The sequence below is a fragment of the Branchiostoma belcheri genome, unplaced genomic scaffold (assembly GCF_001625305.1).
Source record: "Branchiostoma belcheri isolate BF01 breed outbred unplaced genomic scaffold, Haploidv18h27 scaffold4, whole genome shotgun sequence".
In the NCBI taxonomy this organism is placed as follows: Eukaryota; Metazoa; Chordata; class Leptocardii; order Amphioxiformes; family Branchiostomatidae; genus Branchiostoma; species Branchiostoma belcheri.
Window position 1 is genome coordinate 7,587,274 of NW_017804020.1, and position 16,253 is coordinate 7,603,526.

Consider the following 16,253-nt stretch of genomic DNA (forward strand, 5'->3'; position numbering starts at 1 on the left):
TTTTTATTTGATTGTGTCCCATTCTGTTTTGTTGTTGTCCATCTTTATTTGACTGCAAGTGGTAGAAATACTTTTTTCAGTGTTCCGCAATATTGCAGAATGTCAAAATTTTGTTCTGCAATTCAGAAATACTTTCTGCAAATACACAATTAGAAGTCCAGATCTAAACCCATGGCATATACAAAATTCAAACGTTTTGTACATGCAAAATTAATGTATATTATAGAGTCCGTAGTAAACACCGAAGCTCCTAAACACCATTGAACCCCTAGCTTGATTTTTTCATTCTTCAAAATTTTTCTTCTGTAATATTGGAAACGTCCCTGCAAAATGCAGACTGCAGATGGGTTTTTTCTAACACTGCTTCAAGAAGTATTTCCTCCCAAAGTCCCATGTCCAAAACATAGTACTAAATCAGACTGAAATGGTGTGCTCCCTATCATTCAGAAAAAGGCATGTACATGTCGACCCTTGGATGTTTCACATCAGATTCTGATCATGGCACCCAGTGTAAGCATCATGCCACTACTACATGTACATGTAGCTATTCAAGCCCAATATTGTTACAAATAAAATGTTTAAGTAAACCGTAGGATTGTATATATTTTTATATTTCATATTTTCAGTTTGTATATGAAGATGCTAGGTAATAAAATGCCAAGGACTACTCACACCCACTTATTTTTACCCACAATATGGCCTTTTCTTCACGTACACAAGAACAACTTAGCCGGCCCATGATGATTTGAAAATATGGATGATATCCTCTGGGAACCCCAAAAATGATGCGAGCATGTGAATAAACAAAGTTTGGCACAAAAAAAGTTGAAATCTATGTGGTCATAAAGGTAGGACCAATGACTAAGTAAACACACAAGAGTATGGTACTAGTATGCCGAAAAAACAGACTCTTCATTTTCATTACTTCACAATCATTTTCTTCTTTTCCGTTTTCCAATATTTCAATGTTGCAATTTACGGCAAATATTTTCTCATTTAGCTGCTTGTATGATTGAATGTAGGGTTGAAAACTTTTTTTTGGAGACGGTCGAAAATTCATGCGGGCACAGATGTCATCCATATAATCAAATCAACATGGCCTTAGGCCACACCAATTTAATTTCTTGGTTAACGGATTCGCCCGCTTCATTTTTTTCTGATTTGCAAATGCAGTGTTCGAAATACCCGTCTGCAGTCTGCAATTTGCAGATAGATTTTCAAGATTGCAGAAGAAAAAATCTTACAATCTGCAATTTTGCAGAAGGAAAAAATAGGCTCCGGATTCAATAGTTTTCAATTAGCAAAGCAGTGGCGCCGTGAATAGATCGAAAACCTGCGCCGCACGAACCTGCCGGCGTTTTCCAGCAGACTGTAATGGTCCCATATAAGGGAATTTGGGGTCAAAGTAGAACGATTTCGACAAGGCGACGAAAGGCGACGATAACCAAATATGGGCACTCGCCATTTTCCGATGTTAGATTTCGTCTCCCGGGAGGACCCGACAACTGCCTCGGCAATTTTCGGCAGTTTTCGCTGAGCATTTCCCAGCAGGCAACACGGCAAAGGAAACATGGCTCCTCCGAAAAACCACACTCGCCTCGGCGTAATTTGCCGAAATTTCGATGTTTTTCCTAGGTATTTGCACGATTCAAGCAAAGTAAAACAAGTTGATCACATGAACAAAAGAGAAATACAGCACTGGGAACCTAATGGTCCGTTTTGTTGGGCGGTAATTTCTCATTTCGAGTGAATTATTTATGTGCATCACATTGTGACAATATGATGTAAAATCAGTGATTTTCGGCTCGATCCGAACCAAGCACGGCCCGTAGACTTGTCCTTTAAGATTTCTAGATGACTATCGGTACCAAAATACGGGAAAATATTGTTGCAAAATGAGAGAGACGGAGACTAAGGTAAACTTCTTTTATTTGAAGGCTGGATTTTCATTTTCCTGGCAGGCTTCTTTGTATGTAGTGATCATCAGTTATTCAGTAACAACAAATATGGATTTTTGTTCCGGTCAAAAAAACCGGTCCACCGACGTTTCGTTTTTTTTGGACCGGACCGATAAAATTTTGCGGTCCGAACATATTTAAAAGAGTGATATTTTGAAGAATTTCAGTAATGCTACAGATTTACAAAGCTATACCGTTATATATATATGATGTAAAAATAGGCATTATTTGTTTCAGAAGGTTGTAATATGGGGGCTTGTGTATTTGCAGAAAGTATTTCCAAATTGCAGGACGAAATTTTGACTCTTCTGCAATATTGCAGAGCACTGAAAAAAAGTATTTCGACCACTGAAATAAAAATAAAAATTCAAAATCAACTGCAAAATGCTCATATTTTGCCCTGAACAGTACAAAACAGTCCTTTTCTTCCTAGTTGTTACAGTTATTCCATCTTTCAATGCAAATAATAGTATTATTAAAAGTTTAAAATTCATTGTTTAAATTTTGAACCAGCCTGGTGTGTTGACTTCATGGCTCCTATCGTACCATTTTGGGCCATTATAGGATGCCTAGGCCTATTTTTATTTATTTATTTTTTCGCCCGCCCGCTCCATTATTTTTCTAGAAAAATCCGTTAACCAAGGAATTAAATTGGTGTGGCCTTATCAAACAAAAACAAAGCAAAAGGTCATCATTCCAACTCACCTGTAAACAATCTCAAGGCTCCTCTGCAGACAATGAATAAATTTGATATCGACAACAACCAGCGGAGAACAATGATCTAAGAACGACCTGTCAACGTTTCAAGGATGTCAACAAGACTTTCATCAGAGAAAGGCTTAAAATGAAGAATATTGTTTTCGTTTTAACGTGACACGACCATATGAGTATCTAACTTAAATATTCCATTTGCAGGGCTCGAAATACTGGGTGCATGTGCACCCTCGTGCACCCAAATTTGGAGCTGTGCACCCAATTTTTTTCTGTGGGTGCACTGGTGCACCCAAATATTTTTGTAGGAATTTGTAACATTAGAAATGTATAATTGTATACCAGATATTCTTGGTCTCTAAGTATCAGAAATATAATAAAATCTTTGCTGTAGTAATGGTTTAATATTTTGAAGTTAGCTCTCATTTTAGATTCAAGCTCAGAGGAGGAGCAGTAAGACCTGCAATTAGGTTTTGTTTCATATGGCGCACCCCAAAATTTTTTTGTACACCTAATTCTTTAGGTTGGGTGCACTAGTGCACCTATTCCCAAAAATGAATTTGGAGCCCTGCATTTGTGATTGCAACACTTTTGGTTAGTATGGATTTCAGAGAACTGCAACACTAAAGCTGACAATCATACAATAAATTTCATCTACTAGTATTCTTCTGACCCCCCTTGGCTATGGGCATCAGAAGTAAGCCTATCATATGTGCTTTAGGCCACACCAATTTAATTTCTTGGTTAACGGATTTTTCTAGAAAAATAATGGAGCGGGCGGGCGAAAAAAAAAAAAATAAAAACAGGCCTAGGCATCCTATTATTGCCCAAAATGGTACGATAGGAGCCATGAAGTCAACACACCAGGCTGGTTCAAAATTTAAACAATGAATTTTGAACTTTTAATGATACCATTGCATTGAAAGATGGAATAACTGTAACAACTAGGATGAAAAGGACTGTTTTCAACTGTTCAGGGCACAATATGAGCATTTTGCAGTTGATTCTGGATTTTTATTTTTATTTGCAAATCAGAAAAAAATGAAGCGGTGAATCCGTTAACCAAGAAATTAAATTGGTGTGGCCTTACTTAAAGTTGCATTGGAAAAGTGGCACACTTCTGTACATTTCTCCCATGGTCTAAGATATGACATTTGGAGGTTCTCATGACTGAGTGTACATGTTGTACATGAGGGTCTGCATGAGGGGTCCTGGCAACAGTTAACGGTAAATTCAGCAGGGCCGATAACGCTTAATGACAAATTCAGGACGGTCGGCAATGCTTAACGGTAAATTGACAGGCATTTTTATTCGAGCTGCACTAGATTTGGTATGTGAATTTGTGAGAAAAAGTGATCACTGACAAAATTAAGTATAACATGTAGGGGGGTCCGGGGGTATTCTACCCCGGGAAGTTTTGTATTTTTAAAACTTCAATGACGCATTTTCCTGAATTTTGAGAGGCATTTTGAAGTTTAGGCGTAAGTAAGAATTATTCAGTAACGCTTAACGCTGAATTTAGGATGACAAATAACGCGCTACGTAGAATTAGAACCACGAATAACGCTTCACGATGAATTTGCCGATAACGCTTAACGTTGAACTAGAGCGGGCTGGCAACAATTAATGGTGAATTAAAATAGCCCATAACGGTTAACGGAAAAGGGCATGCAGGCCCTCGTACATGGCTCTCAGACAACCCAGGCGCCACCCTCCCTGTACCGAGTACATACCCGTCAGTGGGAAAAACAAACTGTACCTGTACATGTGCCAACACGTCAGCCACAACTGGTCTGAAGGAGCCACTATGTGTGAGTGTCTCCTCCGTAACAATATTGTCTGTGTTTGTTAGTGTAAAGAGATAACCTCTGGACCACAATCACATAGTGCTTATTGTAAGGGTCGACCGCACTAACCTATGTACGCATTTACATTGCACCAAAAGGTACATATAGCTTAGGTACAGTTGTATGGAGCAGTATGGCCACACCAAGTAAATCTTATGGATGACGTCCGCGCGCGCATTGATTTTGGCCTGTTCCTATAAAAAAAAAAAAGAAATTCCGCTTCCTGTAACCATGCTGTAACTATGACCAAAGAGTCACGACAGTGCCGCAAATCATCCGATTGATGTGAAACCCGTAACGCGAAAACAGGACAGGACGACAACAACTGCTGTTCCACCTGATTTATTACTGTGTTGATGATGAATAAAAGACTTCTTGCTTGTTACACTGTGTCACCTCATTCAATTTGTGTCCTAACATTTGTCGTCTCTTAGTATATTTCTAACCTAGGCATCTTGTTTTTAGGGCCCTTCTTGTTTTTTTTTTGCCCTCTTGCATTAGATTTAGGGTCTCCAAAGGACGTCATCCATAAAATTTACTTGGTGTGGCCTAATAATGGAAGTACAAAGGTGAGGGAATGAAAACATCTGGACTTCTGCTCAACAGAAACTTAAAATAAGAGCTCTTACTGCTTGCTTCTTATTTTTAATATTTTATTGACATTACGTTACAAAGCAATGCTTGCTTCTTCAGAAAAGGGAAATAAATTTTTCAATCAAGTGTTTCTCTTCAGACATTTTTGGTTGCATCTCATGCAACGTTATTTTGTGGGGCTAATGCCTTGAGCAGAAAAAAAAAGTTTGTCCAGCAAACACATTTGTAACAAAAAAAGTTGGACAGCTGACCACTAAAAGCTTATCACAACCTCAGAGTAAATTTTACAAATTAGGACTTTTTTCGCTGAATTAAAACACAAATTGCACTCACACACATCTTTTCTTAGTAATACCCATTTTCCTCCTTTCTTCTTCACTTACCATTTGACTGGCACTACTCCATACCTACTACCGCATAGTACTAAGTACTCCTTTGTTACCATGAAAAATGGAGGTATTGTTTTGCGTGTGTCTGTCTGTATGTATGTATGTCTGTGTGTGTGTGTGTCTGTCTGTCTGTGTGTGTTTCCGCAACTTTGTGGTCAGCATAACTTCAGAACGCCTTTATGGATTAGGATGATATTTGGTATGTTGGTAAGTCTTAGGAACACAAACGTCAAGGTCAAATATGGGCCTCCTGGTGGATGACCTTGGTACTGCAGCAGAACTTCCGGTTTTTGTATCTTTTGTCCTGAACATGCTATGGTCTTGATGTTTTGGTGACAGTTTGCTTTTCCTGTCAGGAATAAGTGGTGTGAGTTTGGTCCCCCTAGCAGCTTCATCTGGAACTGCAGGGCACTTTCTGGCGAAATGTTTAAAAGCCAATAAGTCCAGATAGGAACAACATATTTTCATAATTTTTCATATTTTTTCTTGCAAATCAGCAGAAAAAAATGAGGCTGACAAATCAAAGAACCAATTGATTAAATTGTTGTTGCCTTATTGTAGTTGGCAAAGGTGAAACTAAAGACGTCCACAATGGTCCCTGGATGGATTGCAAACAAATTACACACAAGTACACAATCATTAAGTCCCTCCATCTCTGAGGGGATCATAAAGGAGGCAACAGGTGCTGCGTAGATGACATGTGCGGCTCACCGGAGAACAACTCGTAAACGCCGCAATTATGAGTTCCATTGACCCTCGCAACAGCTTGTCACTTCATTCAATCACCACCTGCTATTGGCCGAGTCTATAGGGGATTCTTCTCTCTACCCAGAACACTCATCCACGGGCACATCTGCCAGAACAGTGGATACTTAGGCCACACCAATTTAATTTGTTGGTTAACGGATTTTTCTAGAAAAATAATGAAGCGGGCGGGCGAAAAAAGTAAAAAATAAAAACAGGCCTAGGCATCCTATTATGGCCCAAAATGGTATGATAGGAGCCATGAAGTCAACACACCAGGCTGGTTGAAAATTTAAACAATGAATTTTGAACTTTTAATGATACCACTGCATTGAAAGATAACTGTAACAACTAGGAAGAAAAGGACTGTTTTCAACTGTTCAGGGCAAAATATGAGCAGGGCAAAATATGAGCATTTTGCAGTTGATTCTGAATTTTTATTTTATTTGCAAATCAGAAAAAAATGAAGCGGGCGAATCCATTAACCAAGAAATTGCTTCTCGGATTTGCCTCTTCATTCTTTTCTGATTTGCAAAAAAAAAAAAAAAAGATTCTGGTTCTGAATCAACTCAAAAATGCTCATATTTTGCCCCCAACAGTTTAGGAAAGTCCTTTTCTTCCTAATTGTTACAGTTTTTCCATCAATCAATGTAGTGGTTTGATTAAAAGTTCAAAATTTATCTTTTAAATAATAACCGACCCTTTTGTGTTGATTTCATGGCTTCTTTTGTAGCGTTTGGGGCTATAATAGGACACCTAGACCTGTTTTTATTTTTTCGCCCTGTCGCTTCATATTTTTTCTGAAAAAAATCCGCAAACCAACAAATGAAATTGGTGTGGCCTTACCTCCCACTGCAATCATCATTTTCACTATCTCCTAATCAAGAAGATTACAAAAATTCTAATTTATGCTAATGCGATACGTTGTTAGCCTTCATCAGCTTGTTTGTAGGAAAAGCCAGGGGAGTTAGAATAATGACGGCAGCGATTTGATCTGTCAGTTAAAATCCTTTTGTCATGTCTACAAATGTCACCAGTTTACCAAAGAGGGCCACTCTTCTTTGAATATCATTTAATATCATTCAAGAGAGACTACAGACAAAAGTTGATGCAATCCATAGCTTCCAAAACTAATGTTACACTACCTCACTCAAAATCAGATATCTTTAATATGCTCCTTTCATGTCCTACTCAGTTATCAGTGTACGTTGGAAAATTCATATTTGAATCACTACAAAAGCAACACCATATTGTAAATAGTTGATATATCCCCTGAACCCTGAATTACAAAATGTTATTCCTAAGAAAACACAATAGATTAGCTCGTAAGAATCATATTTTAGTATTAGTTTGTGTATGTACCATTGTTGTTTCTTTGCCATACATTGTACCAGCTACAGTTGTTGAGCAATAAAGTTGATTGTATAGTAAAACGGATGCAGTGGAAAACGAGTTGATCTGTAAATGCTGTCATTATGAAGCTGCAAGAAACAGACTTCTTGAACTGTGACAGTTAACCAGTTATCTTCCAGAGATTTTATTATCTAGAAGACCACCAAAAAAACAACTAAGATCACAAAACCCACTTACAGTTAAAACGTGGGACTATTCATAAACTACTGTCTCCAAAGAAGAAGTCAAATCCCACTGTGGACAGTACATAGAAACATCATACAGGGCCCGAAATTCATTTTTGAGAATAGGTGAAAAATTGGGTGCGCAAAAAACTTTTTGGGTGCACCATATAAGATAAGATAAGAATGTCAGCAAAAACTAATTATGTTTTATTTCTTAAGAAAGTGTTATAACAATGATTTCATTATTTTTCTAAAACTCAGATGTTAAGTATATGCTGTATACTACAATACATTTAACATCATACGTAAGGCCACACCAATTTAATTTCTTGGTTAACGGATTCGCCAGCTTCGTTTTTTTCTGATTTGAAAATAAAAATAAAAATTCAGAATCAACTGCAAAATGGTCATATTTTGCCCTGAACAGTTGAAAACAGTCCTTTTCTTCCTAGTCGTTACAGTTATTCCATCTTTCAATACAGTGGTATCATTAAAAGTTCAAAATTCATTGTTTAAATTTTGAACCAGTCTGGTGTGTTGACTTCATGGATCCTGTCGTACCATTTTGGGCAATAATAGGATCCCGAGGCCTGTTTTTTTTATTTTTTTTTTGCCCGCTCGCTCCATTATTATTCTAGAAAAATCCATTAACCAAGAAATTAAATTGGTGTGGCCTAAACCTACAAAAATATTTGGGTGCAGTGATGCACCCACATAAAAAGATTGGGTGCACAGCACCAAATTTGGGTGCACTAAGGTGTATTTCGAGCCCTGTCATACATGGCAAAAATAGGCAGGTCATTTTTCACATAAAATTTACCATTTTTTAACGTTAATGTCTATGCTTCCTTTGCAATTAGCCTTCGGGCATGAATTTGCAAATAAAGATTGATTAAGAGAAAAAATGTTTATATTTGATGAGTGGCATTTGTATTATGACTGCAATCAATAATAAATGGGTCCGTGGCATCAACTATTTCAGTAATCATGTTAATAAGACAAGATTTATGTTCCTGTCAAACAAAAGCCTGACACTAAATTGTAATTGCGTTATGCAGATCTGGAACTGGCCCTGTTATTTCTAAAGAAATACATCATGAATATACAGACACATGGGCCTTGTTATATGAATACTGATTTGCTTTCACATGTACCCATAGATAACTCCGCCTGATTGTAAAGCCTAAGCTAACTTTTGATTATTTCTTTTCTATATATAAGTTGTTAAGTTTTATTCTATACCTATCTATTTTACTATGCTACTTATTGTTACCTACTAGTATTTGCCATACAATGTACCCTGTACAATTGTCGTGCAATAAAGTTCTTCTATGTTAAAGCCAGAGAAAATACATTACAGGGCTTGAAAATTCATTTTTGGGAATAGGTGCACTGGTGCACGCAACCTGAAAAATTGGGTGCACAAAATTTTCTTAAGAAAAGTACAGTAACTATAACAATGATTCTATTATTTTTCTGACACGTGGATGTTATTAATTAACAATATGCTGTATACAGTCAAACCTGCCAAGGAGACCACCTCTTCAAGCAGGCCACCTGTCCATGGTGACCGCTTTTTCTTGGTCCCAAAAATTTTCCCCATTGACACAAGCATTAACCCTTGTCCTGCTGGCAATTTTTACACAATATTTTCAAATAATTTCATGTCTTAATCAGGTTACAGACCCTTGACTTTTTTGCCCTGCGGTGGCGCAGTTACTTTCGCATTCGTTGCGTTTCGCTGCGGTGTGATGCGTTGCACGAGAAACACCCCCAAATCGCACATATACAGGGCACTATATAGATGGTACTGTATGTGCAACCCATATATATATGGGCCCCGCAGGACAAGGGTTAAGCAACCTGTCCAAGGTGACCACCTGGCCAACGCAAACACGACTGCCCTAAGTTGGGTCCGCTCAAGGCCTGATACCTGCCCATGGTGACCACATCATTTTCGGCCATGTTGATTATTAATAATAACTAATGAGAAATCATGGAGAAACCAGCCAGTTTGCCTCGACTGCTGGACAATGTTTTTTTGTTTGACATAAATTGTTCCATGTGCCCCCCTCCCCACATGCATTCACCACAGAACTGAAGATGCTTACAGCATTTGACATTAAAACATCTTGACTTGGAAACCATTTATTTCTCAGTCATGTCAGAAAGGGTCTGCATGGGGGGATCCTTGTACGTAGAATCAGCAATGTTCAATGGTGTATTAGCAAGTTTAAGTCATCCAATGTAATTTCAGGAAGGCAAAATTAGAAATATTCTAGATGAGTAAATATGATTATTGGCATTTACTGACATTTCTCTGTACATTTTCATCTGATTTCATACATGAAGTGTTTTAAATAGCCTCCAAAACTCCCCGAGACATCTTTTTTGGGTTAATGCCCATACATGTAAATACATGTAGAACCATCCTAATGAAACAAGTGTTTTCCATCAGTGACATTTTTACCTCACATATCAGGTGTGTGTGCAGTTTTTTTACCACCACGTTTTTGTCCGCGTATAAATCGAGTCATAATCATATCATTTACACAGTTACAATGTACCGACATGTTCCGACAGCAGAAGGCGTTGGAAGATTCCATTGCTGCATGGGGGTATAGACTATTGGAACACTTTACAAGTTGGACAGGGTTGATTTAGGAACAGTCCATTTGTGCGTGAGCAGTATAACATCCGTGTCCATAACATCACCAGGGTCCATATCGCCACCTTGAGAAATAGTGTGCTTTAAGATATTTTTACTGCAACATACTTTTGGTATGCACTCCTTCACATCTCAAATGTACATATGTTGTATGTTGTAGTAAAAATATCTTTAAGCACACTTTTTCTCAAGGTGGCGATATTATGGACCCTGGTGATATCATGGACACGGATGTTATATATCCATTTTTGTTATGGGGGATGTGGTGAAGCCATGTGCTGCATTTGCTCCCGAGCAAATGTCGGCCTTTCTACTAATTCTAGTTTATTTTACACATGTCTAAAAACAAAATATGCTGCTACCAAGCCACTTTGTAGATTCGGTCCCTTATCATATTGGAATGTGGCAACAATAGCACTTCAGAAGAGTTATCAGTCTCAGCTTAATCAGCCAGATAACGGCACTTTAAACGCCTTGCTACACAATGTCGACTCCCGATAAGTGCCGGGTAACAATGATGCCAGCTGACAGCTTTCGCAGGAGTGGCTGTTGTAAAAGGTAAGGTACAACGTGATAACGCAATCTCATGGCCTAAGTCAATGCCAGCATCAGCAGATATCTAAAGCCTTTAAAGCTGTACGTGAAAGACGTCAAGCCTGACAGCTTGTCACTGATTATCAGTTTCCTCACAATGCATCACACTTGTTTACCCACAGTAGCATGCATGAACTGTGGTGAACTAAATCAAGGGCATGCTGAGGCGAGATAAGGCCACAGCAAGTAAATTTTATGAATGACATCCTCCACAGACTCCAAATGTAATGCAAGTGGGCGAAAAAAAACAAGGCGAGCTGAAAAACAAGGTTCATACATTCTCAAATGCTGACTCAATAATTGTACAAATGGCTTTGATTCAAGATCGCCCGACGGCCGAAGGGACCAAGGGTGATGCGGAATACACCGTGTTGTATTTTATTTATGTCATACTCACCCAAAAACACACGCCTTTCGATGCAAAATGAGCAAAAATATGTTGTCACTAAGGCCACACCAATTTAATTTCTTGGTTAAGGATTCGCCGCTTCATTTTTTTCTGATTTGCAAATAAAAATAAAAATCCTTTAATCAACTGCAAAATGCTCATATTTTGCCCTGAACAGTAGAAAACAGACCTTTTCATCCTAGTTGTTACAGTTATTCCATCTTTCAATGCAATAGTATCATTAAAAGTTCAAAATTCATTGTTAAAATTTTGAACTTGCCTGGTGTGTTGACTTCATGGTTCCTATCGTACCATTTTGGGCCATAATACGATGCCTAGGCCTGTTTTTATTTTTATTTTTTTTCGCCCGCCCGCTCCATTATTTTTCTAGAAAAATCCGTTAACCAAGAAATTAAATTGGTGTGGCCTAAACCCCAAAAATGCAACAACATCAATTCCAACGTTCGAATTTTGTGTTCGAATTTTCGAAAGCAGTTAGGGCGAAACGCGTTCGAATCGTTCTATGGAACATTAGAAAGCCCGGGCCGTACGCGTCAAGAACCCCCGGGCCGTACCGCTACTTATCACACGGGCCGGAACACCCGTATCAAACGTAATCGCAGCCCAGGTATGACATAAAGGGTCTTACATTGTAGGTGTATAAGGGGAGACAATCAGAGACTGTTCACAAGTGATCAAACCTGAACCTTTACTTTCTCACGACCTGCCTGCACGGCGCCCATTCTTTTGCTCAGCAGGTGGCCACTAACACTAGTAACAGGTGTTCTACATGTACTTATGCTTTAAGTACATTGGATGATCCGTAAATAATTTCATCAGGTTGGTAAACGACTGAATAGCAAAGTTCTTTTTATCACAACCATTTATTTTTCAAGCCGACGTTTCTATGACCTTCTGTCATCTCCATCAGGGCAATTCTGACTGGTTTACTGTGCACTGACACTAGATGTTACTTGGTGCATAGTGCAGAGGTGTAAAAGGTGCAAAGGTGTAACACCTTTAGTGCACTATGCACCAAGTAACATCTAGTGTCAGTGCACAGTAAACCAGTCAGAATTACCCTGATGAAGATGACAGAAGGTCATAGAAACGTTGGCTCGAAAAATAAATGGTTGTGATAAAAAGAACTTTGCTATTCAGTACATTGGATGATTCAAGAACATCTGAATACCACCTGCATAATATGCAGGTTGGTGCAGGTAAAATTGGAGATGTGCAGGTATTTGGGTGTACATGCATATATAAGCTTTAAAGTGGATTTTTATTTGCTGCATTGACTGTTACCACCTACATCTATGAAGTACAAAGTCATTGTATAAAGGAATAACAAAAATAATTTCTGAGCAGTTTTTTTAGTATGATCTGTAATTTCTAAGTTCTGAGGGGTGCAGGTACAATTAATGTACAATTTGTTTGTTGCAAGACTTGAGAGCAAATTCCCTTTGAATCCGTTTTGATAAACACAATATCAAATTTTACATGACAACGAAAAAACAACAAAAAAACACAGGTATCAAAGGAGTCTAGAACTGTGAAATCAGACACAATAGGGGACACCTGTACATCATCTATCACCTGTCACACACACCCAAACACCTGGTCTTTATCCACTGCTGTCTCTCTGCATGGAAATGTCCAAGACAGTAGTTTTGTCCTTCAATAAGCAAGAAATACTAGTGTCTCAAAATTAAAGTTGCCCTTCTGTACCTGACCCCTATGCTGTGAAAAAATCCTGGTGAGAACCCTCTCTAATTATAAGGCCACACCAATTTAATTTCTTGGTTAACGGATTCACCCGCTTCATTTTTTTCTGATTTGCAAATAAAAATAAAAATTCAGAATCAACTGCAAAATGCTCATATTTTGCCCTGAACAGTTGAAGACAGTCCTTTTCATCCTATTTGTTACAGTTGTTCCATCTTTCAATGCAATGGTATCATTAAAAGTTCAAAATTCATTGTTTAAATTTTGAACCAGCCTGGTGTGTTGACTTCATGGCTCCTATTGTACCATTTTGGGCCATAATAGGATGCCTAGGCCTGTTTTTATTTTTATTTTATTTTTCGCCCGCCCGCTCCATTGTTTTTCTTCAAAAATCCGTTAACCAAGAAATTAAATTGGTGTGGCCTAAGAGAGAAGGCTATGAAAGAAACCTTATAGACGTCCCAAACTGATTTTGCTTACCTGTACGAGGTAACTTCTTCTATCTTCTCCAGGGGTACTTGAAAGCCAACTTCTTCCAGGATTTCTGACTGGGCGATCTCCTTCAGACTGACGTCTTTATCCACAATCCCTGCACACAGCTCGTAGGTGACACCCTGGGACCCTGGCAGGGTCTGAACACCAGACTTCTCTTCTGGGCTGCCATAAAGTCTATGGTAGGTATTCATGTAGATAGCTGTAGGGAGTGGGAACACTAACTCTTAGTTGTTCAAAATGTATACTAGAAAGGTATAACATTTGCAAAGCAAATGCATAATGTTTACCTTCGCATATGGTCTGCTCTGTTAATTCTTCCTCAAATACATTCATACACTGTATATGACCTTTATTGTGGTGACTGTAGTCTGAATCCCTCCTGTTATAAAATTACAACATGATGTAACCCAACACCAGTTACCATAGTGATAGACGTCTGGTTCAGGTCATTGACCTTTTGTGTTTGAGGAAACCATGGAGGTAGAAAAATGAGGAAACTGAGCAAAACAATATGTTTTCCTTCGGTAAAAATAAAAAGTACAAAGTACAGTAAAAATAATTTGTGTGTACCACTACTAAGTTGTACTTCTGGCAATGTACGTATGGTAGGCATTCATGTGAATTATATAGCTGTAGGCATGGAACACACAAGTGTATGAAATGATAAGTTTATGAAGGATAATCATCCAGGATTTCATTCCATCATTGATTTAAGTGCTGTCCATGCAGATGCTTGTGGCAGTTTCACTGCATTACAGAACTGTATCAACTACGAAAAAAACTCCATTCTCCTTCAACAGCAAAATTAAGAAAATAGATAAACTTGCAGTTGCTAGTTGAAACTGTGCAGTATGAAACTGTGTTATGTGTTCTAGAGACCTATCCTATTGTGATTACAATATTAGCTTCATCAGGGCTTTAAAGGCATTCAGTGCAGTTTTTAGGGCTTGGAAACCCGATTTTTCAATGTCAATATTCTAGTTACTTATCTAGTACACACTTGAGTTGAAACCACACTATTCCAATGTACATTATATATTGAACCTCATGGAGCAAAAAATTCCCAAAATTCTAACGGAAAATGGTTACTGGAAGGGCCCTGGGCTGATTTTAGGGTACCACCCAGAAAATAAAGAACTAATCTTGGGGCTTGTTTTTGCAGGTTTAGAAGCCCAAAGTATGAAATGGTGATTGAAATGTGCTATTGTGAAGCAGTATGTGTCAATATCATAAAAATTGTCTTATTCACAATATTTCCAGTTTTGCTGCCCTGAAATAGCATTGGATGTGTAAGAAACCAGGAGGAGACAGTAGAAACAGATAAAAACCCCTTGGTCCCGAGCTGGATTCCCCCCACGACCATACCCGGGCACCAGTCCACAGGCAGACACTCTAACCTCTCCGCTAAAAAGGTCTAGACCCTTTTGCCGGATCTGTTGGTAGCGCCTATAAACCCCTCACTGTTATGTTACAGATGCCTTTAAATACTTTTTTCTGCATACCTGTACTGGTGCTGGTATCATTGAAAATTACAAGATGTACCTGCACCAGACAGGTGTATCGAGCCCTGCTATGCCATCCGTTTACGGTGCTTAATCTAGCTAATGTGAAGCAATTATGTACATCAAGAACTTACTGCCATGCTCACACTGGTGAATAGGTTGCTTATCTACATGATTAATTCATAAATCTATGGTTTGTGTACAGCGCGCACATTAAAAATATTACTGTCATCTATCATCATAAGGCCATGTGACACAATACACCAGTTCTTCATATCATCTCATATAAAGGTGAACATGCCTGTCAGTTCAAGCGTTAGCACATAGGATTTAAAAAGTTGGACTTTTGAATTTTAAGAGTAAGGCCACACCAATTTAATTTGTTGGTCCTCGGATTTTTTCAGAAAAAATATGAAGCGACAGGGCGAAAAAATAAATAAATAAAAACAGGTCTAGGCAGGCTTAAATGCTATGAAATGAGCCATGAAGTCAACACAAAAGGCTGGGTTAAAATTTAAACATTGAATTTTGAACTTTTAATGATACCACTGCAATGATAGATGGGAAAACTGTAACAATTAGCAAGAAAAGGACTTTCCTCAACTGTTGGGGGCAAAACATGAGCATTTTTCAGTTGATTCAGGACCAGAATAAATTTTTTTTTTTTGCAAATCAGCAAAAAACGAAGAGGCGAATCCGACAACCAACAAATTAAATTGGTGTGGCCTTACTATGGAAGAACAAGTAGTCGGCATGCATGCCTTGCATAACATACGTTGGAAGACTTCAAATCCCAATGCATGCAGTCACCCAGACGATTAGCAACGGAACTGGCACGCAATAGTATTTATTGAGACAATATAATTTACCTTCGTAAATATTCCTGTTTCAAGGGCGTTACCTACTCCTGTTACTACCAGTGTTGGAGCATGGCCTCTACCAGGCACCGCGGATCGCTGGAAAAATAGTAGAAATTGGCCGAAATAAAGGGATAGTATACCAGAGAAGATCCAAGGCCATAGAATCTCCAATTTGCGATCCGTGGGTAGCAAATTGGAGCT

General features: G+C 38.4%; 1 protein-coding gene across 1 annotated transcript in view; it reads right to left on the bottom strand.

The window, feature by feature from the left end:
- The window catches only part of LOC109477128 (uridine diphosphate glucose pyrophosphatase-like), a 52,556-nt gene that overhangs the window by 10,189 nt on the left and 26,114 nt on the right, over positions 1 to 16,253 (bottom strand). The window contains exon 4 of the mRNA XM_019778187.1: positions 13,676 to 13,889. Coding sequence (XP_019633746.1) covers positions 13,676 to 13,889 — 214 coding nt within the window. The remainder of the gene's footprint in view (positions 1 to 13,675; positions 13,890 to 16,253) is intronic.